Source organism: Thalassophryne amazonica, chromosome 17, assembly GCF_902500255.1.
Source record: "Thalassophryne amazonica chromosome 17, fThaAma1.1, whole genome shotgun sequence".
Taxonomy (NCBI): Eukaryota; Metazoa; Chordata; class Actinopteri; order Batrachoidiformes; family Batrachoididae; genus Thalassophryne; species Thalassophryne amazonica.
Genome location: NC_047119.1, coordinates 54205187 through 54230644, shown reverse-complemented (window position 1 = coordinate 54230644; position 25458 = coordinate 54205187). Strand labels below are relative to the sequence as shown.

Sequence of the window (25458 nt, the reverse complement as noted above, 5' to 3'; positions counted from 1 at the left end):
TGGTTTCAGTGCGAAAAGTTCCTGCTACGAACCCCACCCCTGCCACATTTTAATCAGGCGTAAAACTTGTACCAGTTCAACATGTAGATGTACTTCAGATCTGCTGTGGCGACCCCGAGTGAAAACAAGGGAGCAGCCGGAGGGACTTACGATGAACATTTTAAAAAATAATAAATACATTTTGACCAGGCTTACATACTGTAGAGAACACTCACACAATTAAAATGGTCAAAGAATAGATTGCAGCACCACCACAAGATAGATGAATAAATAAATAAATGAACTTATTGCTGCAGCCATTAGAACAGTAATAACACACAAAGGATTCAACTGTGTTATAAACACGAGTTGTGACGTATTAGTAACAGGTAGCAAAACACCAACAACACCTGAACGCATCAGCGCGAGCAGGAAAAAAACAAAACAAAACAAAACAAACCTCCGGCGTTAACAGGATCAAAGCGAAGTGACCCAGCACATTAACCTGTGACATGAATGAGGTCGGAATGAATTAAGTCTCCGCGTCGTTTAATTAGAATGGCTAAACTTCCAGGGAACGCCGGCGTGTCGGTGCTAGGCGACAAGTCGGTGGAGTTTTACCGGAACCCGGTGAGTTTCTGCCGGCAGGAGATGGACAAACACCGGAGCCGAGTGTTCCTGAGCCGCTTGCTGAACAGACCCACCGCCTATATCGGCTCCGTACAGGCATCCCGGGAGCTGCTGGGCGGTAAGTACGCGTTTATTTCAAGAACTAAAGAAAACTTCAAATAAAACCATTCAAATAAATAAAGAAATCAATAAATAGGGGAGAGCGGAACCAGTGTAACACCTGTTATACAGTACTGTGCATCTACGTTTAAAAGAAAAAAAAGCTTCAATATCTAATATTTGTGGTCAAATATGACGTTCTCACTTTTTCTTTTTTTTTTTTCTTTTTATAAAATTTGTAGGGGTTTGAAATATGCAGGTGCACTCCAAGTTTGGGGTATCACAGTTTGTGAAAAATAATATTTTAAATTTAAAATATTTTGCACTATTGGGAATTAACTCATTTCATACCTTGAATTATAAATCAAGTCACGAGGGTACTTTTTAAATGTGCTCAGGTGTTTTTTTTTGGGGGGGGGGGGGGGGTGAGTAAAGTGTATTTCTGCTTAAAACATTCTATTTTGATCAGAAACACCACTCTGCACACGTTCACATATTTTCTGTAATATGCTAAATTTAAAAATTTAAATTAAGCATATTTGAAGTACCCCACAGGTTTTACTACCTCCCCAAAAACACCTGAATAGCACTACATAAAAAGTATCATGGTGACTTGATTTGGAGTCATTCTCATTGTGTCTGAGAATTGTGTCAACCAACACTACCCCGACCTTGGTGACATGAAATATGGGGTTCCACAGGGATCCGTCTTCGGTCCCAAGTACACCTGGGGGGGTGTACTTGCAGTGCTGAAATGTTTTTATCTTTTTGGATTAACTATGGTTTAGATTTCATATTAAGCATTCTCAAATTCACACAATGCTTTGTATACAAAAGGAGAAACTAACCTGCTCTCAAAATTTAAGCCTGAATAATATATATTATAATAAAGTGACCCCCCGTGCGTGTGTATGGCTTTGATCACGCAAAAACCGGGAAGAGTTGACATTTGCCGTTTGGCATTCTTATGTATTTTGGGTCAAGGATGAACACTGCAAAAATGGAAAGTTGATAGAACAAATATTCTTGGAGAACTTAGCAATTTTAGTTAACCAATAATCAGTGGATGTTTGTGCTGTGCTGCAATGCACTATGGGAGTTCGGGGTTTTGAGATTTTAAATGTTGTTATTGTGGTTTATGTTAGTTTAACAGTGTTGTTCCTGTTATTGATTTATTGTGTTTTTGTAGCTCAATTGTTTTAGTCAGTTTAGATAAGTCTCATATTGCTATTACCATGAGTGACTTAAATTTCATGTTGGTACCATGTGTGTAATGTTTAGTGGTGTAATGTCTTCAGCCACTGTATTTGTTTGTCAAATTAAAACCACCTGTTTACAGCAGCTGTGGGTGTGTATTGCTAACTACTTTCAGGACTCATGCCATTCCAGAAGGGGGCGGTAAGTCATTATTATATTAAAAGTGTGAATGATTTTAAGGTCAATGTAAGTACATAATGTAATTGTAAATGTGTTAATAATACATGGATGACACAAGAAAGTGAAAACACTTATTTCCATTGTGGTGCATTTAAAAGTCAAATGACAAAATAGAAGTAGAAATAAAATAATAATCGTGTATATGATAACAAGAACCTAAATAATTTCTAAATACATTAAGACAGCAAATTAACATTAAAATGACATAATTAATAGGAAATTAAAGGGTTGAGTTCTTCTGAAAATTGTTGAGGTCTTAGGTTCTAAAAACATTCTGGACTCACACACCAACTCAATATACAAGCTTTGCTTAATTTGTTACCACTCTTACCACAAAAATGTCTTACGTCACAGAAGTGCACATTTGGACTCCCACTTTCTCTTTCAGACACCCCACAAAGTCTGAGGGAGAGCAAGAGACAGCTGTCTTCAAAGGAAGACTTTGACCTTCTGGAGTCTTGGCTATTTTGGGCGTTTTGACTACTTTTGATTTTACCTTCGTAATTTACCTTAAAAAAATCTGTTTACCTTGCCCTGTTTGGTGTCATTTTTTCCAGCACAGCCTCACCTGTGTGACTATACAGTTTTTCTTTCATTCTGACATACTGCATTAAATCAGTGACCCAATATTCACCCCAAAACCTAAAATATTTTGTGAAAACCAGAAATATTTTTAACAAACCATTTTCATAACTTAGAATGCAAATATAAATTGTAAACTTCAAAAATATATTTAAAAATGTAGCATAAACAAAGTTATATCCAGCAATTCACATTAAAATGGAGGAAATGCTTCAAGCCTTTTTTGTGGCTATTTACATGCAATAAGATGCCACACAAATTGTATATGTGCAACTCAGAAAAACAATTCCTGTTCAATGCACATCAGAAGCTCCAAGAATTTGTACAGATATTCCACCTCAATATCCATGTTTATTTGTCCCTAATTCCTTGTTTTTGTAGCATTTTTATTGGTATTGGTACAGACTGTTTTGGCTGTGTTAGTGGCCAAAAAAAAAAAAAAAAAAAAACAACAGAAGAGGGTGTTTTGGACTTTGGGGGAGGAAGTCTCTGCCTGAACTCCTGTGTTCTCTGCCACTGGAGCCTGTTCTATACTCCAGGAGTCGGGGCTGTAGCAGAAACGCAGAGTCCTGGAGAACATGGAATGAGAAGCAAGCGGTCTGGTCCACTGCACAAATCTGTGCGCACAGATCAGTGAATCCACCTGCTTTCGTTCGTCCAGACTAGAACAATAAAGTCCACTTCATCATCAGGTTGATCACGCTCTGGTTCAGAGTCTGATGGGGCACTCCACGGTTTGATCGCTTTCATTCAGTTAAAAAAAAAAAAGAGACGACGCGCTGTTCCAGACACCTGATTATTTTGACACACTAAATAAATAAATAAAAAACTACACTACACACGCTAAAACACTCCACCACACACACTAAAACACACTCCAAGCACGGCAAATAACACACAACTTTCAAAACTGATTGCTTTCTCCTTTTTGCTCCGCATGAAACCACAATTTCCCTTCGCTCAGCAAGCAAATTATGTGGATTGGGGATCATTGTTTATTTGGTAATATATTTTACACCAGTGAAAAATTTGTGTATTTTTTTACCTGTTTGCTGTCACAGAGAGAGGCACGGAAGAAAAGTCCCATTCGCAAAACGCACACACACACACAGACCCACCCACGTGGGTGGGTCTGTGCAGTCTCATCAAACCCACGTGAAGTTGGCAAACGTGATTTATTAGTTACTGAGTTTTCCACCAATGGTAACACTCCTTTCTCCTGCTGCAGTTGAGGGAGTCCTGTTTCTTCCCAGCCTTCTCGCTCTTTCAGCTGAAAGGAGGAAATGAGTCATTTTGATGCAGCTGTGTGCAAAATGCGCAGCGAATAATGAGAATATCATCCCCAAAAAAACGTGCATAAATTATTAATCATAATTCAAGTTATACTTGGCCTATTGACAAAATTTAAAAAACGGTTTGGAGGTTGAAGTCTCCACATTCAACATGCAAACAGACACTCAGAGTGGAGCCGATTGTGTGCTATGTCAGTTTAATTAGATCGTGTGACTTTTGACGTGAGGGTGCGTCATTTGACTCCAGAGGGTTCATCTGTGCTTTGAGACACCTGATGTTCTTTGTTATCCTGATGAAAACACACAGAGCCCTGTGAGTAGACACCCTCCAAAAATAGGGAGTTTGAGCATTAGTGTGTTTGTGTTTCAGAGAAGTCCAATGTGTTTCTTAAGGATCCAACGGATTTGATGACCAACGTGTATGGTAACACACTCGTGACCACCAACGGTAAATGCAACACGGACACTTTTATGCTGCTGTCTGCAAGCTGATGTTACAATCTGTCATTTTTCCCCAAACGTATGAGCTTGGTTTCATCAGGAACACAAACATTAAACCTGATAAGTTAAATGGAAAAAGACAGAAAACACGAGTAACATCCCTGTCACACCTTGATGATTTAGCCAGCGTATGCCGACCGTATTAAAAATGCTGGGATATATCTAATAAGTTAGGGGAGGTGATGGTCTAGTGGTTAAGGGTTGCGCTTGAGACCAGATCATCCTTGGTTCAAACCCCAGCCTGATCGGAAAATCACTAAGGGCCCTTGGACAAGGTCCTTAATTAATTTCCAAGTTGCTCCGGGAGTGTAGTGAGCGCCTGGCATGGCAGCACCCTGACATTGGTGTGAGAGTGTGTCTGTGTGAATGTGAGGCATAATTGTAAAATGCTTTGAGTGACTGATGCAGATGGAAAAGCGCTATATAAATGCAGTCCATTTACCATTTATGGGTAAGTTTTGTATAAGTTAAGAGCACGTTGAAGCACACTGATATATGTCGTCATACAGCGAGTACCTCGAAAAAGTTTGGGCATGCACAATATTTTCAACGTATACGGCTCATACGTCCCGCATATGTGGGACATTAGCTGTAGGTAAGTTATGCACACACCCACACACATTACTTGTAAGTGATTCATAAGTTGAAATACAGTGAGATAATTTTTAGTGTACCCAAAACTTATTTATAGCCTATGAGTAACATGCTGTGAATCTATATGTAACTTATTTGACGTGTTCCTGACGACCACAGAACTTACTGAACCTGTCAGCTACATATAATGGCGTATTGACAGCAGCTGGTAGTAAAATAGGGTTTGGAAGGAGGTACCCGTCAATACTCGCCAGACTACATGGTGAACAGACATGTAGGATCCAGCAAAGCAACAAGAACACGTTCGAACTTTCCTCCAACATCAGCATGATCTCATGGCTTTGACACTGCACCAGCTGCCTGCCAACAGAGCCATGAGAAGAAGAGATGAACGAAGGAGAAGGATTTGGGTGAGAACATGGATCGGGAGGCAACGGAAGTTTGGCACGTATGGCTAGCACATGTTGGAACTCTGTAACCACAACCATGCATCCTACACCAACTTCCTGGGTGATGCTTGACAAGCTGCTAGCCAGAGTGGGTCCAAGGATAGCCAAGCAGTACACCTTCTTCATGGATTCCCTTGAGCCCGGCATGAAGCTTGCCCTGACTTTGCATCACCTTGCCTCTGGGACATTATGCTTTGATGAAGTTTAGCTGCAGGGTCCCTCACAACACTCGGCCCATAAAAGAAGTCTGTCAAGCCATTATTGATGAATATGTGAATGAGGTCATGCTTTGCACAAGTAATCCTGATGGTTGGTCCACCATAGCTGAAAAGTTCTTACAAAGATGGAACTTTCCAGACAGTTGTGTGGTACTTGATGGGAAGTACGTGGCTTGCCGCTGTCCTCCAGAGAGTGGGTCCCAATTCATCATGTACAAAGGATTCTACTCTGCTCTTCTACTGGCCCTTGTGGATGGCGACTACAAATTTATTTGGGCAGATGTCGGTGGTCCTGGATGAGCAACAGATGCGCAGATGTACTGTATAATCACAGTGAGCTTAAGTAATGCATTGAAAATGGTACCCTTGGTTTCCCTGACCCCTGAGCGTCTTCCCAACGCCAACCAGGATGTGCCCTACTTTTTCATCGGGATGATGCCTTCGCCCTACGAGCAACCATGATGAAGCCATACAGCCTTCGGGAGTCTTCATCTGCAGGCTTTCCTGAGCAAGGAGGGTAGTAGAAAATGCAATTGGCATCCTGGCTAACAGATTTCAGGTTATATTAACGATCATGCAGCATCACCCCTTTGTCAGCTCATCGTGAAAGCCTGCTTGAGCCTGCACAACCTAATGAGGATCAGGTAATTCATGTACATAGCATATTTTATAATAATGCATGAAAAAAATGTGTAACATTTTATGAATAATGGCGTTATTTTTATTGTAACTGGGCCTTAATGTTTTTATTGCAGTTACCCAGGACTACACAACGACAACTATGAATTTGTTCCAGGAGCATGGTGAGAGGGACATCTCTTGGAGGACACACACACACAGCTACTGGCCCCAACACTGCCTCCAAGGATGGAAAGAAACAGAAATCTCCTCATGCACTGTGTGAACCACCGTCAGCTGGTGCAGTTCCGTGGCAAGATAAAATGATCTAGTTGATATTTGTGTTACTGCATTGGTCAGGCAATAAAGGACCTCAGACATAATAAGTTTGCGCTTGAAGCTATTTTTCATATACGGACCATAGTCGAGCCACAGTCTTGATATTTGGCTGTATTTCACCTGCACTGTGTGTTTGTACTCATGTAAAAGCTCCTTTGCAATAATGCTGTGAGAGTGTTATATTGTAACACTCTATTTCAGGGGTGGCCAAGTTTGGTCCTCGACAGCCACCTTCCTGACACTCTTAGTTGTCTCCCTGCTCCACTTCCTGACACTCTTAGTTGTCTCCCTGCTCCAAGGTTGGAGCAGGGAGACAACTAAGAGTGTCAGGAAGGTGGCTGTCGAGGACCGAACTTGGCCACCCCTGCTCTATTTTATAGCCCTCTTCAAAAATGCACCAAAAAACATAATATCCTAAGAACAAAATGGCACAAAAACATTGTTTTGAAATCTAGAGAAAACAAATTTTGCACAGAATGGAACAGAAGTTGCTCTATACAATTGTGATAACCCGTAAATACAAAAACTGTTGGGGAAAGTGTAGTGACACGGACCCACAACAGGGGGCACAAATGAACGGTCAATAGATGAGCCAAAAGGTAACAATTTAATGTTGTGAATGTGCACAACGAATATACAGACAATCACAGAATCTAATAGCAGTCAATCCACAAAAGTGACGTGTGGGCAGGCTCGAGGATAGAAGACGTCTGTCCTGAGAAGAGCCGGAACCACACGATTTCCACCGCCACAGAACCCGGTGAATACTGGAGTCGCCAAGTCCCGAATTCCCAGGTGATCACCGTCCCCGACTGTCGGATCTGGTACTGCTGGCGAGGAGCACAAACAATGAGACGTGGGTGTGTGCACACCCAGTAACAAAAACAGTCAGAAGGTGGAAAATCACCTCCACCTCTAACACACACTCGTGCAGCTCCTGACAAACACTTATCTGGTTGGGGTGTGAAGTGAAGCCGTCGCGGATTACGCCAACCTCACTGATAAGGCACTCCACAGGAAAGCAGCTGCAAAATGAATTCAGACTAGGACAGTTAGTTTCTGGCTGAGGATATTACCTTCACAGGTAGATGATATCTCGGCAACGAGGTGGAGATGATGTCCGGTCTTTATGGAGTGAGATGATGTAGAGTAGATGGGTGACAGCTGTCAAGAGATAATGAGTGACAGCTGTCACCCCCGGCTGTGTCCGTGGAGGTGGCGCCCTCTCGTGCCTGAAGCCCGCACTTCAGGCAGGGCGCCCTCTGGTGGTGGGCCAGCAGTACCTCCTCTTCAGGCAGCCCACACAACAAAAACACTGGTTTAGCCTGAGGAAAAAAATTAAAAAGTTAATTACAGTAGCACAAAAACACTGTTTCGAAATCCTGAGAAAATGGGACAACACTAGGTTGACATCCTGAGAGCTATGACACAGAAGTAGCTAAAAACTGTAATAAAATTGCAAGAAACTGTACATTAAATAAAGCATATATAGACTGTTTTAAAATCCTGTGAAAAAATAAAATGTATTTGCAGAGTAGCACAAAGAACACTGTTTTGAAATCCTGAAAAAATGGGCCAAAAACTAGATTGACATCCTGAGAATAAAAGATTATGTACAAAATAGTACAGAAGTAGCTAAACAAAAAAAAAAAAAAATCCATAAAAATGCAGGAAACTGTACACACAAAAAGGCATAAAAACACCGTTTTAAAACACAGAAACAAAAACAAACAAGAGCAGTCAGAGATTACTGATGTCCATCAATCTGGGTCCGGATCCATGCCCTAATATCTATTTGTGGTGCAAATTTTGAGAGAATCCGTGGAGTAGTTTTGAGGTAATCCTTCAAAGCCTGTATAAAGTGAAACTTGATCCTGAATCCAGATTTGTATCCAGGTCACCTCCAAAATTTTATGGTGTCTTCCATGGCCTAATATGTATCAGTTGTGAAAATTTGGTAGTAGTTTTGACTTAATCCTTCAAAGCCTATATAAAGTGAAACTTGATCCAGAATCCATATTCTGATCCAGATCACCTCCAAGCATTAATGGTGTCTTCCATGGCCTAATATGTATCTGTATTAAAACTTTTGTCAAAATCCATGCAGTAGTTTTGACATAATCCTGCTAACAGTAATCCTTCAAAGTCTATATAAATTGAAACTTGATCCAGAATCCGGAACTGGATCACCTCCAAAATGTATTGGGTTCTTCCACGGCCTAATATCTATCTGTTGTGAAAATTTTGTCAAAATCCATGCAGTAGTTTTGACGTAATCCTGCTAAAAGGCAGACAAACAAATGCCAATGGTTTTATTACATCCTTGGTGGATGTAATTGGGCAGCGCAGCCTCGTGTGAGGACAGTCGCTAAAGGGGTAAAATATGACGCATATGGCGTAATTTCTCTACTTCCGGGGGGAAAAAAAATCACGGCATTTTCTCTGAGTTTTTGGGCAAATTACACACAAAGTGAAACGTGTCCATGCAGCTACTCTGGTTAGCTGTGTAGGCAAACACTTACCAACACGATGCCTCATCTTCCCTTCTCCACTAGGAACCGAAAAAAAAATAAAAATTCGCGACTGCTTCGGTGATTGCAACCAAAAACAAAACAGTACACCATTTTTCCATGTGAAGTTATGCTGTGTATATATTGCACAATGAGAGCAGAGGTCCCTATAAGTTGGTTACATCCCACGACATCACGCAGGGTTCAAACAAGACTGCACTGCCATATTACGTACAAAATGGCATAGCGGTCATGACAAGCACTGTCACTGTGGTGGAGGTGTAGACAGACTGCTTGGAGCAACAGGACCACTGGACAGGGTGAACAGTCCAGAGAGCAGAGAGATGTTTAGACTGACTGCTGGTCTCAAGGGTATGAAGGATCAAAGTGATCAAAATTAATTGAAATATTGAATGTGGTAAATATGAACGCAGTAAAACATAGATTGTGGTAAAAATGAAAGCAGTAAAACTTTGAATGTGGTGAAAATGAAAGCAGTAAAACAATGTGGTTAAAAGTGAAAGCAGTAAATATTGAATGTGGTTAAAAAATCAAAAGGGTAAAACTGGACTTGATAAAAATGGAAGGTATGAAGTACTAAACATGAAAAACATCTGATTAATATTGGCCCTTTGAAAATTAGAATTGTTAAATCTGGATGTCATTAAAATCACATTATGATAAATATTAATCTTATAAATATTATGTCTTAAAAATTTAATTCACTGCCTCGATTTTAGTACCTCTACTTTACCCACTTCAATTGTATCATTTGCTGTACTCAGTTTAATGTTGAATGTTTTCATTCACTGCCTCAATTTTAGCAGGTCCACTTTACCCACTTCAGTTTTATCATTCACCGCGTCAACTGTGCAATTTTGCTAACTTCCGCTGGATCGGAATACGGCAGCAGCCACTGTTGCGACAGCGGAAATTTGTAGTCCAGAGCCACTGCGCATATCACTGACCGCGGGGTGGCACCATTGGGAGTCGCAGGCGAAGAGCGCCCAAATGATGTCGTTTTATAGGCGACACAAACATAAACAATGGCGGACTCCGTGTGTTTGCTGCTCTGTGAGTTGAAAGTTGCTGGCGACAAGACGAAACACACTTCAAAAGTACAGAAGACTTTGGGAATTCATACAACAATATGAAGACGAGAAGATACGAGCTGCTACAAACGAAGAGACAAAGCATGACGGTAAGCTAATCGTTAGCTCATAAACAAGTAATAACTGCAGGCTGTCGCTATTAAGTATTAAAATTGTTGTCAAAATAAAGCATTAATTTAGATTAATTAATTACAGCACCTGTCACACTGCTCCATTTTGTTTAGACGTCAGTGACTTGGTCTGTAAATGAAGACACGTTTCTGAGAGCAATAAATGTTGGATGTCAATACTTTTTATACTGAAGTAACTTGCTTTGATAACTATTGTTAAAAATCAAACGTGGGAGTTTGTGCGTTTACTGACTTTCATGCACAAAAGGTTAATTTGGTTTTAATGACCGTTAATTAACGTCATCACTGAACTCAAACAGGTTAAAACGCATTAAAAATATTTGATTTGTTTTTCATCCAGATTTAAATGTTCAATAGACAAATTTAAATATGAAATGTCATAAGATAATTATTAAAGGAGTCATATTGTGCAGAAAGAACCAGCTTCCAAACTCCCACAATTCTGTTTTTATAGGCATTCTTTATAATACAACCTTTTATTGTCATTGTACACATAAATACAATGTATTTTGTCTGCATTTAACCCATCCAAATTACAGTTAGACACTTCTCCCAATTTAAGATCAATTTACAGCTTAATACCTGCTTGATGTGTAACAGAAATAACCCACACCATGTTTACCAGATTATTAAATGCCCCAAACACACAGATTTTTTTAAATATACCTGCTAAATAATCACAAACCCTGTAATCAATTATATAATTTTTTTAATAACCTGACAGCACTAATTAAAATATGTATGCTGTATGTGTGTGTTTCAGATGGTTTCTCAGACACCACCGAAAGGGTTCATGCCACGGAATGGGATACCTGTCATCATTTGCCTACATGTCATACACCGGTTATGTTTCACTGTGAATTTTAAATAAACTTTTGTACTTTTTGCTAAAATGTCTCCACTTTTGTGTAACATCAATTTGATTTGTAAAAGTTACCAAGGTTTACTGATTTAAATTAAATGCTAACAGTTTGAAAAGCCGTTTAAGCAAAATCCAGTAGTAAAATGTTTTACATTTAATGGGGTCATAAATGTAAATGGAAGTAAACAGACAGTAAAACTGGTTGTTCAAAATATCTAAATAAATTATACGAGGGCTGTCAATAAAGTTACGGTCCTTTTTATTTTTTTCAAAAACTATATGGATTTCATTCATATGTTTTTACGTCAGACATGCTTGAACCCTCGTGCGCATGCGTGAGTTTTTCCACGCCTGTCGGTGACGTCATTCGCCTGTGAGCACTCCTTGTGGGAGGAGTCGTCCAGCCCCTCGTCGGAATTCCTTTGTCTGAGAAGTTGCTGAGAGACTGGCGCGTTGTTTGATCAAAATTTTTTCTAAACCTGTGAGACACATCGAAGTGGACACGGTTCGAAAAATTAAGCTGGTTTCAGCTTGAAACAGGCTGACGACGGCGCCTGGGAGCGCTGCGCGACGTCCCGCTCCGTGGGAAGTCCTTAAACCGACAGTATCACCTCAAAATTTCTCATCAGCCGTTAAAATTTTCACCAAAAACCAGCTTAATTTTTCTAACCGTGTCCACTTCGATGTGCCTCACAGGTTTAGAAAAAATTTTGATCAAACAAAGCGCCAATCTCTCAGCAACTTCTCAGACAAAGGAATTCCGACGAGGGGCTGGACGACTCCTCCTACAAGGAGTGCTCACAGGCGAATGACATCACCGACAGGCGTGGAAAAACTCACGCATGCGCACGAGGGTTCAAGCATGTCTGACGTAAAAACATATGAATGAAATCCATATAGTTTTTGAAAAAATAAAAAGGACCTATACTTTATTGACAGACCTCGGGTACACGTACGTCCTCCGCACGTCTTTTCATGACAAAAAACTCCTGTAACAGTGAAATGTGCCGTTCATTTCCAAAGTAAACGCTTTGTTGATCCGGGACGTCATCTGACTACCACAGAAATGGCAGAAGAGTTTGACATCAGCACTTTTTCGGCATGAAAAGACGTGCGGAGGGATTCGCGCGTCGGGACGGAGGGGCAGGGCACAGAACAAAAAGCAACGCCGTGATGAAGCCTCACAGGACATGTTGTGGCATGTCCAGCTCGTCCACAATTTCTCGGATAGTCACACGACTGAAAAGCCACCGAAAGCCGTCTGAATCTTCCGAATGGTGCAAGAGCAGGGCATGCTAGTGCTTGTCCTGTGAGACCAACACGGAGGTGCTTTCGTCCCGTGCCATGAGCGGCTCCGTGGCGAATTTCTCCACTCCTCTTTCCATTACACAAACTCCTGTAACAGTGGAATGTGCTGAAAAAGTGCTATGTCCAGCTGTCTTGCCATTTCTCTGGTAGTCAGACGACGTCCCGGATCAACAAAGCGTTCACTTTGGAAATGATCTGGTCGTTTGAGCCTGTCGATCGCCGCTTGGTGTGCGGCGCGCCATCCGCCACTGTGGGCCGTCTTTAATCCAGTTGTAATTGTCCTTAATCTCTGTGATCCCCATAAGATCTTCACCGAAATCCGTCTGAATTTTCCAAATGGTTTCCACCTGGCGGTCTCTCACACTTTCTGAAAAAATTTTGATGAAGCAAAGCGGCAGTCGATCAGCCAATTTCCTGACAATGAAAATCCGACGAGGGGGCTGGACCACTGCTCCCACAAGGCCTGCTCACAGGCGAATGACCCAACCGACAGGCATGAAAAAACTCACGCATGCGCACGAAGGTTCAAGCTTCAATCCATATAGTTTTTGCAAAAAAAAAAAAAAAGGTCCGTTACTTTTCTAACAGACCTCGTACTGCTTTCATTTTCACCACATTCAAAGATTTACTGCTTTCATTTTTACCACAATCTGTGTTTTACTGTGTTCATATTTACCACATTCAATATTTCAATTAATTTTTATCACTTTGACCCTTCATACAAGGGTGCTTAGGCTCGGGTGCCGTAACTGGCCAGCTGAATTTAAAGCAGCAGATATAGAGGTGGATCTTTGCTGTGTGATTCCATGCGGAGGCCGAAACCCATCTGCTGTACATGCTGCTGCTGGTGCTGCATGTACAGGTCTACATACCCAGCTGGATGTGAACCCAAGACTGATGAAGTAGATGGTGCTTGGTATCTCCACATGTGGAGAAGTGGCTGGTAATTGCCTGTGGGAGTGTAGGCAGCTGGCGCAGAAACTGGTCGCACAGCAACAGGCACAGGAACGGTGGTGAATTGGGGAAGTTCTTGCTCACTGTCCTTGTCCATCAGGTCACTGAGGATGGTGTTTATCTGTGAACATACCTTCCTGAACTTGCTCTTGGACATGCTGACCAAACTGTCACGCACATAATTTGCAAAGAGTGCAGTGGCTGTGATGGGCTGAGGCTGAACGAAACCTTTGAGGACCTCCCCAGACTCATACACCCTCTTCTGCATTGAATGCAGCAACTGATCATCTTCCTGGCCACGCTTGTCCCTGGGCAGTGTTGAGCAGGGAATAGGGAAGAGTGTGCTGTCAGAAGCCCCCACGATGTCTGCACAGGCAGCCTTGGCAGCCTCAAGGTCCCCGGTATGTGCTGTGATGGTTTCCTTCACCTGCAATTGTGAAAGCTGATTAAAATACAAGGCAACAATACAAGAGAAATTCATTTTTTGTAAAGCAGCTGTGTCCCCTAGGCAAAAAAAACATTTTAACCTTCACACACACATACACCTCCACACGTGCACACGTGGCCCGCACACACTCTCACGTGGCCCCCACACACTCACACGCTCTCACGTGGCCAACACACACACACACCCTTGCCTTGTGAATAGAATCGGCCTATTATAAATACATATTAACATTATTTGTACCTACACAGTAGACGGGCTCGGCACGATGGTGGACCACAGTTTTGAGGAAGGCGAAGCTTGCCTTCACCCACTGCTCCCTCTCAGTCAGTTTTGGGGCGCCGTCTCTGCCCTTTTTCTTGTTGAGACGGGTGTGGGTGATGGGTGTGGGTTTCTCATTGTCACTCTTCTTAATGTCCCACAGGCATGCATTCTCATGAATTAAATCACACTTGAGCTGCTGCTCTTGGACATTAAGACAAAACAGCATCTTCTTGGCCCTCCTCTTCTTGGCAAGTGGAGCGTCCATAGGGGCCACGGACGCAGCAACCAACGCCATGGACAAAGCCCGAGAGGTGTTGGAGCCTGCATCTTCTCCAGAGGTTGACTGGGTGATCATGGCACCTTTCACCCCCAGCCTCAGCCAAGAGAGTTCTTGCTAGCAGGTTGTTGCAACATGCTGATCTTCCGATGTCGAGTGCGGTGATTGTCAAGCGCAGCCATATATAGGTCTACAACATGTGATCGCCCCGTGCTCGTCAGTGATACTCTGCCACACACTTTGCGTAAGACAGATATTGTTAGGCGTAAATTGCATGTGTAACCCGCAACATGCTATGCAGTCGTTGGTGTTAATTAATTGAAACATTATATATATATAAGTTAGGAATACGACATGTATATGTCCAACTGGTTATGAATGCGCTATGTATACATCCAGCAGTGAAAAAAAATTCAGCGTATGTCAGAGTTTTTAATACGGTCGACATACGCTGCTTAAATCATCAAGGTGTGACAGGGTCCTAAGATAAGGAAAAGCTGTTCAATGAACAATCCTACAACTGCTAATATAAACAACAGATTGGTCATTATTAGCAGTGTTCCACAGCAGGCTATATGCAAGGTTCTTGAAATGAAGCTTTGTCTCCACCTGCTGGACATTTAGCATTACTAGATACAATAGAGTTTTGCCAAGAGCTCTAGTTTTAAAAGAATACTTCAATAGCTCGCGCAAGTTTGGTTCAATAGCTCCAAAATGGTGAATCACACATATTTTCATTAAATTTGCAAATACCAGCACTTTTATTCAAATTTTATTCCCTTTTATTCAAATAAGATTGCCATACACTTTGATGTGCAAGTGAAAAACTACAAACTGAGCTGTTATCTTGGATTTGGGCTACGCTCACAGCGCAGGGAAATCTCTTTTTTTCACTCAAATCAGATCTTTTGAGACAAACTGTCTGCACTGCCGTCACTGTGGATTTGATGTCGTCATTGTATTTAAAGCGACAGAAAAGACATGTTTGAAATCCAATTTATGCATCCAGACAGATGCTTCTTAAGAAATCAGATTGGAATTTTAAACCACTTTCAAACACACTTTGAATCAGATTTGCAAAAATGTGATGCTCAGACTTTCAAGAATAAATCTGAATAAAATCTGAATATGCCAAAGTATGGATTTGGGTTGACAGCCTGACCAAAACCTTGGATGTTTGGTTCTACAGCTTATTCAAACCTGATCAGTTATGAGGACCATGTGGCTCCTGGGAGAAGGGTCAGAACACTGAGATCTGATCTTTTGAACAGTGTGAACATGCCATATCAGTCTCCCCCCCACCCAGGTAATTTGGGGTAATTCCGTATTTTAATTTAACCAGGTTAGTCTAATTGAGATCAAGATCTTTTTTTTTACAAGCGATCTGGACAATTTAAAGTTTCCAGTTCACCTAACCTGCATGTCTTTAGCTGTGAGAGGAAGCCGGAGCACCTGGAGAGAATCCACGCAAACACAGGGAGAACATGCAAACTCCACACAGAAAGGCCACAGGTGGAAATTGATCCCATGACCTTCTTGCTGTCAGGTAACAGTGTGAACCACTAATCCACCATGCTGCATATGATCCGAGGTCTGACACAGATCTAACCTCTAACAGTGTGACTGCTGAAAGAATAATCAGACCAGATCCGTTTCACTTCGAAACATGAATTTGAACAGTCTAGAGGGATAAAGAAAGGAGAAAAAAAAAATCAATTTCAGGCTGTTTCAATTAGTAATGTGAATGTAGCCAAAGATGCATCAAATCATTGTTGGATGTTTTATTTTAAAGCCATTTCCTGTTAGATTAATTTCACCTCACCTTGAATATAATTGCTTGTTAGTTTTAAAATAAAATGTGGTTTAACTTGAGTGTGAATGAAAACATGGCTAACTTGTATCTGTACATTTTAGGGGAAGAGGCGTGTCTCCTCCGTCTGTCTCTCAACAGTCTGTTGACAGGGAGTTGTTTGGGGTCATGGAGTGATTATATCTCCAGGTACAGGAAGTATTATAATAACAAAAGGTATATTTGTTTGTTTTATACATGAAGATTTGTGTGTGACACTTTGCAGGCAGTGACAATTTCATACGTTCTAAGAAGCCCTAATTTATCAGTTTGGTTGCAATAAGACTGTGTGATTTGTCCAAACCTTTTTAAATCCACATCAGAGGTTTTCTTAACAGAAATTAGTTCTTTTTCATTCCAGAGCTCTAACTAATGATTATTTTTATAAATTGATGAATTTCTCGCTTAGTTGTGAGTTCCATAAAATGTAATAAAAAAACCACACAACCTTTGAAAAGTATTGATCAGTGCCATCCAGAGCCTAAAATGATGCCTTCAAATGTCTTGTGTCTACAACCCAAAGATGCAGGAAAATAAGCCAGAAAATATTCACATTTATGTAAAAAAATAAAAAATCAGCAAATTTGGACACAAAAAACTGAAAATGATTAGTCAAGTTATCAAAATAATTGTCTACCAGTTTAATAGTTGCTGAATAGTTGATGAATTGTTGCAGCTGTAGTTTTTCCAAGTGACTAACCAGTTAATAATTGAAATATTTGACAGTCGAATGAATAATGAAAATAATGTCATATTCTATATTTTGGCTGTCTGGGGTAAAAATATATTTTTTCTGTACGTCCTGTCTGCAGTGTGTGCGAGCGCTGTCTGAAGGATCTCACTCTCAGGTATCTCATTTACTTTTGATAAACTGTGCAAATATATTGTTTTGTGGTGCGAAAGTTACCTGATAAAACCAGTCAACGGCTGGCGTGTGTGTGTGTAGCGGTCAGCCGCTGTTGTCTATTCTATTTTAAGAGTCTGGGAACAGAGTTGGTATTGGGCCTGTTTCTGAATGTACGAGCAGAGGAGCAGCCTGAAGTATACCAGGAAATCACACAGCTCTGTACCCGGCACTGGCACGGTATGAATGCACATAATAACCCGTAAAACCACATCTCATGTGTACATCTGCTCACTGAAAGCACACTGAAAGTGCACAATGTGGCCAGTGCCGTACTGTGCACTTTCATAATGCTGCTGACCTCTGCAAAAGGCTGCACAGTGTTTCAAATCGGGTATTTTACATTAGAGATGTTCCCATCACATTTTTCAGCCTCCAGTTTTGAGAAATGGCTGCTGTTGAGTTTGACAGATACCTCTGATTATGTTGTGTGGGCCGCTGAAGAGGAGGTACTGCTGGCCCACCACCACCAGAGGGCGCCCTGCTTGGAGTGCGGGCTCCAAGCACGAGAGGGCGCCAGACCCAGAAGAAGTGACAGCTGTCACTCATCCTCTGCACCAGCTGTCACTCGTTCATCATCACCACCATAAAAGCCGGACTGCAACTCCACCTCCCCGCCGAGAAATCGACTACCATTACCAAGGTAATTTCTCTGTGAACTTAAGACTGTATATCTGTCTAAACTCTTCTTTGCAGCCGTTTTCCTGTCGGTGAGACTCGTCTGTGGAGGTGGCGTTTGAGGTGTTCAGCGACGGCTTCGCAACACCTCCCACCCAGATAAGTGCTCAAACAGGAGCTGCACGAGTGTGTGGTTGGAGGTGGAGGCGCTTCCTCCGTCGTTAACTGTGGATTTACTGAGTGTGCGGACTCACACTCACTCATCATATTTCTGCTTTCTGCCAGCAGTACCAGGGTCGACAGCCGAAGACAGAGGCCACCTGGGGACTCGGGACTTGGCGGCTCCGGTGTTCTTCAGACCGTTGGTGGTGGAAGCCGTGTGGGACGCAGCTTCTCTCTCGTCGGGGGTCTTCTATCTTCGAGCTTGCCCACACGTCACCTGGTGTTAAATTGACTGTGCAGATTATAGTACGTTTCGTTGTGTATTATCGCAACATTAAATTGTTACCTTTTTGGCTTATTCATTGTCCGTTCATTTGCACCCCCTGTTGTGGGTCCGTGCTACGACACCTTCCCAACAGGATTTCTCGGCCATCGTCATGGATTCCGAGGGGCGTCAACCCGAGCTTGAACGGCCAATGGAAGAGCCAGGAGCGCAGGCGTCAGCGGGAGGCGTGTTGAGTGAGCTGCAGCAGATCTTAACCGCCTTCACGGCTCGGTTAGATTTAGTGACCGAGCAGAATGTCCTCCTTCATCGGAGTGTGGAGGCTCTCACTGCCAGGGTGGAAGCGCGCGACCAGGGCGCTGCTGCAGCCACTCCTCTGGCTGTTCCTGGGCCTGTATCAGACGTTCCACTGGTCGTTCAACAAACCCCCCCTCCGTCCCCTGAAGCATACATAAGCCTTCCGGAACCGTACGGGGGCTGTGTCGAGACGTGCGCGGACTTCCTCATGCAGTGTTCACTCGTCTTTTCACAGCGCCCTGTCATGTACGCATCAGACGCTAGCCGGGTGGCTTATGTTATTAATTTGCTTCGAGGAGAGGCACGCGCATGGGCTACGGCGCTTTGGGAGCAGAATTCACGGCTCCTAACGTCTTATGCTGGGTTTGTACGGGAGTTCAAACAAGTGTTTGATCATCCCAACAGAGGCGAGACCGCTTCGAATATGCTGCTGTCGATGAGACAGGGGCACCGTAGCGCAGCCGAGTATGCAGTCGACTTCCGCATCGCGGCAGCGAGGTCCGGCTGGAATAACGTTGCGCTCCGCGCCGCCTTTGTAAACGGACTGTCCCCGGTCCTTAAGGAGCACCTACTGGCTAAGGAGGAACCCCGGGATTTTGACGGGCTTGTCGATTTAGTTATACGCTTAGACAACCGTTTAAACGAGCATCGTCGGGAGCAGGCCGGGGGGCGTAACCGGGCACGAGCCATCCCTCCCCCTTCCGGTTCCGACAAGGTGACGTCGTCCCCACGCTTCACTGCCAGAGAGCTCCGTGTGGCTACAGCTCCCCCTGCTGAGGAGGCTATGGACACGAGCAGGGCCAAATTAAGATCAAATATCAGACAAAGGAGGCTGGCCCGCGGGGAGTGTTTTGTCTGCGGCTCTTGCGAGCACATGCAGAAGGACTGCCCCAAACGGTCAAACTACAACGCCCGTCCTTAGAAACTGGGCTAAGGGTGGGCCATAACACGCACGCGGGAAAACCCCGCAAATCTGCACGAATCCCAGTAACAATCCTTTGTGGGGATTTAACCCTTCACGCCCCAGCACTGGTAGACACGGGGTCTGAAGGGAATCTGCTGGACAGCAGATGGTAAAGGAAGTAGGGCTCCCTCTGGTGGTGGCTCTGCCGACAACCATTGCGGGTGCGAGCACTAGATGGCACCCTGCTCCATTAATCACACATCAGACACAACCAGTGACTTTGGTTGTGTCTGGGAATCACAGGGAGGAGATAGTGTTCCATGTAACACTTTCCACCTCCCGAGTGATTTTGGGCTTTCCATGGATGGTGAAGCACAATCCCCGGATAGATTGGCCGTCCGGGGTTGTCACGCAGTGGAGCGAAACCTGCCACCGGGAGTGTTTAGGATCCTCGGTCCCTCCCGGCACTACGGCTAATGAGGAGGTCAAAGTCCCCCCCAATCTATCCGGCGGTGCCAAAGGAGTACCATGATCTTGCTGACGTTTTCAGCAAGGAATCTGGCGCTCACTCTTCCCCCGCACCGACCGTATGATTGTGCCATCGATTTGGTCCCGGGCGCTGAGTACCCGTCCAGTAGGTTGTACAACCTCTCACGTCCGGAACGCGAATCAATGGAGACCTACATCCGGGACTCCTTAGCTGCCGGGCTGATCCGGAACTCCCCCTCCCCGATGGGTGCTGGTTTCTTTTTGTAGGTAAAAAAGACGGCGGACTCCGTCCATGCATTGATTACAGAGGGCTGAACGAGATCACGGTTCGCAACCGATACCCGTTACCTCTGTTGGATTCAGTGTTCACGCCCCTGCATGGAGCCCAAATTTTCACTAAATTGGATCTTAGAAACGCGTACCACCTGGTTCGGATCCGGAAGGGAGACGAATGGAAGACGGCATTCAACACCCCGTTAGGTCATTTTGAGTATCTGGTCATGCCGTTCGGCCTCACTAACGCCCCCGCGACGTTCCAAGCTTTGGTAAATGACGTCTTGCGGGACTTCCTGCATCGGTTCGTCTTCGTATATCTGGACGATATACTCATCTTTTCCCCGGACCCTGAGACCCATGTCTAGCATGTACGTCAGGTCCTACAGCGGTTGTTGGAGAACCGGCTGTTTGTGAAGGGCGAGAAGTGCAAGTTCCACCGCACTTCTTTGTCCTTCCTGGGGTTCATCATCTCCTCCAACTCCGTCGCCCCTGATCCGGCTAAGGTTGCGGCAGTGAGAGATTGGCCCCAACCAACAAGCCGCAGGAAACTACAGCAGTTCCTAGGCTTTGCAAATTTCTACAGGAGGTTCATTAAAGGTTACAGTCAGGTAGTTAGCCCCCTGACTGCCCTGACCTCCACCAAGGTCCCCTTCGCCTGGTCGGATCGGTGCGAAGCCGCGTTCCAAGAGTTGAAACGCCGGTTCTCGACTGCACCAGTTCTGGTGCAGCCTGATCCTGATCGCCAGTACATAGTAGAAGTGGACGCCTCTGACTCAGGGATAGGAGCCGTGCTATCCCAGAGCGTGGAGGTTGATAAGGTTCTCCATCCTTGTGCCTTTTATTCCCGGAGGTTGACCCCCGCTGAACGGAACTATGACGTCGGCAATCGGGAACTTCTTGCGGTGAAGGAGGCTCTTGAAGAGTGGAGACACCTGCTGGAGGGGGCGTCGTTGCCCTTCACGGTTTTCACGGACCATCGGAACCTGGAGTACATTCGGACCGCCAAGCGGCTGAACCCCAGGCAAGCCCGCTGGTCTCTGTTCTTCAGGCGCTTTGACTTCCAGATCACGTATCGCCCCGGGACCAAGAACCAAAAACCAGATGCATTGTCCCGGGTGCACGAAGAAGAAGCCAAAGCTGGGCTGTCGAACTGTCGTGGCCACCCTCACCTGGGACGTGGAGAAGACCGTCCGGGAGGCCCTGACAAGGAGCCCGGACCCGGGGACTGGCCCCAAGAACCGACTGTACGTCCCACCAGAGGCAAGAGCTGCCGTACTGGACTTCTGTCACGGGTCCAAGCTGTCATAGGACCGTGGCAGTAGTCCAGCAGCGCTTCTGGTGGGCGTCCCCTGGAAACCGACGTCCAGGACTACGTCCAGGCCTGTACCATCTGCGCCAGGGGCAAGGCAGACCATCGGAGGACGACGGGCCTCCTCCAACCCCTGCCAGTGCCTCATCGCCCCTGGTCTCACATCGGCCTGGATTTCATCACGGGCCTCCCGCCGTCCCAGGGCAACACCGTGATTCTCACGATAGTGGACCGGTTCTCCAAGGCGGCCCACTTCGTGGCCCTCCCGAAGCTCCCGACGGCCCAGGAGACGGCAGACCTCCTGGTCCACCACGTCATGCGGCTGCATGGGATACCATCAGACGTTGTATCAGATCGTGGTCCCCAGTTCTCTTCACAGGTGTGGAAGAGTTTCTGCAAGGAGCTGGGGGCCACCGTGAGTCTCTCGTCCGGGTACCACCCCCAGACCAACGGCCAGGCAGAGCGGGCCAACCAGGAGTTGGAGCAGGCCCTTCGGTGTGTCACCTCTGCGCATCCGGCGGCCTGGAGTCACCATCTGGCCTGGATCGAGTATGCCCACAACAGCCAAGTTTCGTCTGCTACCGGCCTCTCCCCTTTTGAGGCATGTTTGGGGTACCAGCCCCCATTGTTCCCACTGGTGGAGGGAGAGGTCGGTGTGCCCTCGGTCCAGGCCCACCTCAGGAGGTGCCGCCGGGTGTGGCGGACCGCCCGCTCTGCCCTATTACAGGCCCGGACGAGGGCTAAGACCCATGCGGACCGCTGACGTTCCCCGGCCCCCACATACCGGCCCGGGCAGGAGGTGTGGCTTTCAACAAAGGACATCCCCCTTTGTGTGGACTCCCCTAAGTTAAAGGACAGGTACATTGGACCATTTCACATCCTCAAGATCATCAATCCGGCGGATCCACCCTGTATTCCACGTGTCCCGCATCAAGCCATACCGCACCTCGCCCCTCTGTGCACCTGGACCTACGCCGCCTCCTGCCCGGCTCATCGACGGGGAGCCTGCTTGGACGGTCCGCAGGCTCCTGGACGTCCGTCGTAAGGGCCGGGGGTTCCAATACCTGGTGGACTGGGAGGGGTATGGACCTGAAGAACGCTCCTGGGTGAAGAGGAGCTTCATCCTGGACCCGGCCCTCCTGGCCGAGTTCTACGCAAGACACCCGGACAAGCCTGGTCGGGCGCCAGGAGGCGCCCGTTGAGGGGGGGGGTCCTGTTGTGTGGGCCGCTGAAGAGGAGGTACTGCTGGCCCACCACCACCAGAGGGCACCCTGCTTGGAGTGCGGGCTCCAAGCACGAGAGGGCGCCAGACCCAGAAGAAGTGACAGCTGTCACTCATCCTCTGCACCAGCTGTCACTCGTTCATCATCACCACCATAAAAGCCGGACTGCAACTCCACCTCCCCGCCGAGAAATCGACTACCATTACCAAGGTAATTTCTCTGTGAACTTAAGACTGTATATCTGTCTAAACTCTTCTTTGCAGCCGTTTTCCTGTCGGTGAGACTCGTCTGTGGAGGTGGCGTTTGAGGTGTTCAGCGACGGCTTCGCAACACCTCCCACCCAGATAAGTGCTCAAACAGGAGCTGCACGAGTGTGTGCTTGGAGGTGGAGGCGCTTCCTCCCTCGTTAACTGTGGATTTACTGAGTGTGCGGACTCACACTCACTCATCATATTTCTGCTTTCTGCCAGGAGTACCAGGGTCGACAGCCAAAGACAGAGGCCACCTGGGGACTCGGGACTTGGCGGCTCCGGTGTTCTTCAGACCGTTGGTGGTGGAAGCCGTGTGGGACGCAGCTTCTCTCTCGTCGGGGGTCTTCTATCTTCGAGCCTGCCCTCACGTCACCTGGTGTTAAATTGACTGTGCAGATTATAGTACGTTTCGTTGTGTATTATCGCAACATTAAATTGTTACCTTTTTGGCTTATTCATTGTCCGTTCATTTGCGCCCCCTGTTGTGGGTCCGTGCTACGACACCTTCCCAACAGATTATTTCCTTTTCCTGTTTAATTATATACACGTTTTGTGCTGCTAGATTTTACAGAAGCACCACTATCTCAGACCAAAACACAAGTGTTCCCAACAATCCCTCCTCCACACTTAGAAGCAGGAACGTCAGTTTGGACTCAGGTTGCAGGTCTGTATCAGATAGGTCAAACCTCTGATTCTTGTCCAACCACATTTTTAGTTGGAGGCCTCTTTAGAGTCTGAATGTGATTTCTTGAGGGATTTCTGGAAGTGGACTATGTGGGCGGCTGTTACGGTGTTTTCATGCACGTGGAGAGGGACAATAGTTTCACTGCATCTCTTTACACGTTTGTCACAGTTGGATGGACGGACTCGTTATATAGATGCGTTTTGCAAGTCAGTTTATTGTGCAATGAAGTGTTGCATAAAAGTTACACTTCCTCCTTTAGTTCAATTAGTTCTGCTTTTTTCCTCCCTCCGCCGCAGGTCTTACGTCTGCTCCGGTGAGCGTGAAGGTTCCTATGTGGTCGTCAGGTTTCTGCGCCGCGATGGACGCTCGAGCCAAACTGATGAAAATCATCAAAGACAAACTGGAGAATGATACAAATGGGTGAGGCTGCGTTTAGTCTAGGTTTTTTTGAGTGACACCAAGTTTTACCAGATGATTTTTTTTTCCACATGAGGAGCCTGTGGGGTAAAAATCGTAGTTACACACTGAAGCCTGGTGCTTTTCCTTCTCAGGGACAAGTACCATGCTGCAGGAGGACCTGATTCAAACAGGTCTTCTGTGTCCACTGGAGTGATCAAGGACTTTTTTTTTGGCTCAGTCTCAGGGGTAGGACTTTTTATCATTTCAGCTCCGAACTAGTGGAGTCAAACAAAATTGATTGGTCAAACTCCTCATGTATGAAAACAAAACTGTTTTACTTGCGCAACAACAAAACACAACAGCTTTTTTTTTTTTTTTTTTTTTTTTTTTTTTACATCTTTAGTACATTAAATAGGTGTATATTCTGTGGTGGTTAATAAACTGAAATAACTTTTCATATGCAAGCAGGTTATTTTTTTAACATTCGTAAAAGTTAAAAACATGTAAATGAGCCAGAGGCAGGCAAAAAAGAAAATTTTCAGTTGTCCCCAATCAGGTTGTAATGAAGGCAATATAAAACACAAGTACTGCAATAAAATATTAAATGTTTACAATACATGAAGTACATCAAGTAAATTAAACAATAAGGGAGTGTAAAGTCCAATATATAAAGATCAGCATTCCTCAGTATAATGAGAACCCCCCCCCCACACACACACACAGAAACAAGGGGGGAGGGGGGGAACTCATGCAATATCTTATCAGCACACACGTTCTGTCAGGATGGGGGTCAGAAACTGAAGCCTTCTTGGCTTCTCCGAAGTGACAGCTACGGAGGCTCCCAACTCTTCACGAATGATCAATCTTCTCACCCTACCATCCTCCCCCCTGAGGAAGCCCATTTCAGCCACTTGTACTTGTGATCTAGTTCTTTCGGTCATGAACCAACTGCATGACCATAGGTGAAAGTAGGAATGAAGACTAACCAGCTGATTGAGAGCTTCGCCTTTTGGCTCGGCTCCCTTGTCGTCACAATAGTACGGCAGAGTGAATGTAACACCTTCCCTGCTGCACAGATTCTCCGGCCAGTCTCATGCTCCATTGTCCCCTCACTCATGAACACAACCCAGAGGTATTTGAACTTCTTCACTTGGGGCATGACCTCATTTCCTACCCAGAGTAGGCAATTCATCAGTTTCCTGCTGAGA

The 25458-nt window shown here is 45.0% G+C and overlaps 2 protein-coding genes across 2 annotated transcripts in view; one reads left to right on the top strand and one right to left on the bottom strand.

The window, feature by feature from the left end:
* Positions 1–445: 445 nt before the first annotated feature.
* The window catches only part of LOC117529105 (putative cytochrome P450 120), a 55770-nt gene continuing 30757 nt past the window's right edge, over positions 446–25458 (top strand). Inside the window, 8 exon segments of the mRNA XM_034191806.1 lie at positions 446–727; positions 4390–4467; positions 16516–16600; positions 17263–17298; positions 17397–17405; positions 17407–17534; positions 24148–24271; positions 24403–24496. Of these exon segments, the coding sequence (XP_034047697.1) occupies positions 538–727; positions 4390–4467; positions 16516–16600; positions 17263–17298; positions 17397–17405; positions 17407–17534; positions 24148–24271; positions 24403–24496 (744 nt within the window). The 5' untranslated portion in view covers positions 446–537.
* LOC117529669 lies at positions 13343–16039 on the bottom strand. Its single transcript, XM_034192518.1, has 2 exons — positions 14308–16039; positions 13343–14042 (listed from the first exon to the last, which is right to left on the bottom strand). Exons 1-2 carry the CDS (start codon positions 14677–14679, stop codon positions 13425–13427), a joined length of 990 nt encoding a protein of 329 aa, XP_034048409.1. The 5' UTR covers positions 14680–16039; the 3' UTR covers positions 13343–13424.